Source organism: Dinoponera quadriceps, unplaced genomic scaffold, assembly GCF_001313825.1.
Source record: "Dinoponera quadriceps isolate SergipeBrazil2010 unplaced genomic scaffold, ASM131382v1 scaffold11066, whole genome shotgun sequence".
Classification (NCBI taxonomy): Eukaryota; Metazoa; Arthropoda; class Insecta; order Hymenoptera; family Formicidae; genus Dinoponera; species Dinoponera quadriceps.
This window is the reverse complement of record NW_014564812.1, coordinates 1-1010: the sequence shown is the minus strand read 5'-3', so window position 1 is coordinate 1010 and position 1010 is coordinate 1. Positions and strand designations below refer to the sequence as shown.

The 1010-nt window shown below is 38.9% G+C and overlaps 1 protein-coding gene across 1 annotated transcript; it reads left to right on the top strand.

The window, feature by feature from the left end:
- The first annotated feature begins 84 nt into the window (after positions 1-84).
- Positions 85-540, top strand: LOC106751313 (histone-lysine N-methyltransferase SETMAR-like). Its single transcript, XM_014632199.1, has one exon. It carries the CDS (start codon positions 85-87, stop codon positions 538-540), a length of 456 nt encoding a protein of 151 aa, XP_014487685.1.
- The last annotated feature ends 470 nt before the right edge of the window (positions 541-1010 follow it).

Here is a 1010-nt window from a genome sequence, read left to right as displayed (position 1 = left end):
CACGTAAGTTTTGTTGCTACGATCGAGCTTGGTTGTAAATTCTGTTTTTTGGTTAAAAAATGTTTGTTCTAGTAAGGAGGAAAGATGTCAAGGCCAACAGTAGAAGAAGGACATTTACGTCATTGTATGCTATTTTTGTTCGATCAAGGATTGAAGGCAAACGAAGCAGTGAAAAAAATTAACCACACTTACGGCGATGTTCTAAAACTAAACAAGTATCATAGATGGTTTAAAAAGTTTAAAAATGGAAATAGGAGTCTCGAAGATGTTGAACGAAAGGGACGACCTCAAAAATTAGATGATGATATCCTGAGGGCGATGGTGGATTCAGATCCTCGTCAAACTATTAGGGAATTATCACTAAAGATTGGCTGTCCATGGTCTACAGTTCAGGATCATCTTCATAGCATAGGAAAAATGTATAGGCAAGGAATTTGGGTTCCTCATGAATTGACAGAGACGACACTCGATCAACGGCGTACAATCTGCGCGTCTCTATTGTCTCGGTTTGAAACCGATCAGTTTTGCGACGAATTGTAACTGGAGATGAGAACTGGATGCTATAAAATAATCCTGTACCAAAAAACAATGGCTTTCTCTCAGAGAAGCACCTATTCCGACACGTAAACCATCACTAACAGTAAGGAACGTCCTTGTTTGTGTGCGGTGGGATTTTTCAGGAATCATACACTATGAATTGCTTGAACCTAGTCAGACCGTTACAGCGACAGTGTATTGTGAACAACTCGTGTGAATGAAGAAAGAGCTTTTTAAAATCTATCTGTTTTGGTCAATTACAAAAAAAAAATCCTTCAACACCATAACGCGAGGCCTCATGCTGCAAAAATAACACAGGAAAAAATTAGGGAGCTTGGATTGGAACTTTTACCTCATCCACCTTATTTACCAGATCTCGCGCCGTCGGATTATCACCTTTTCAGATCGTTAGAGCATATATTAGGAGGTAAAAACTTTAGCAATGTTGAAGAAGTGAAAACGCACTTGGAAAA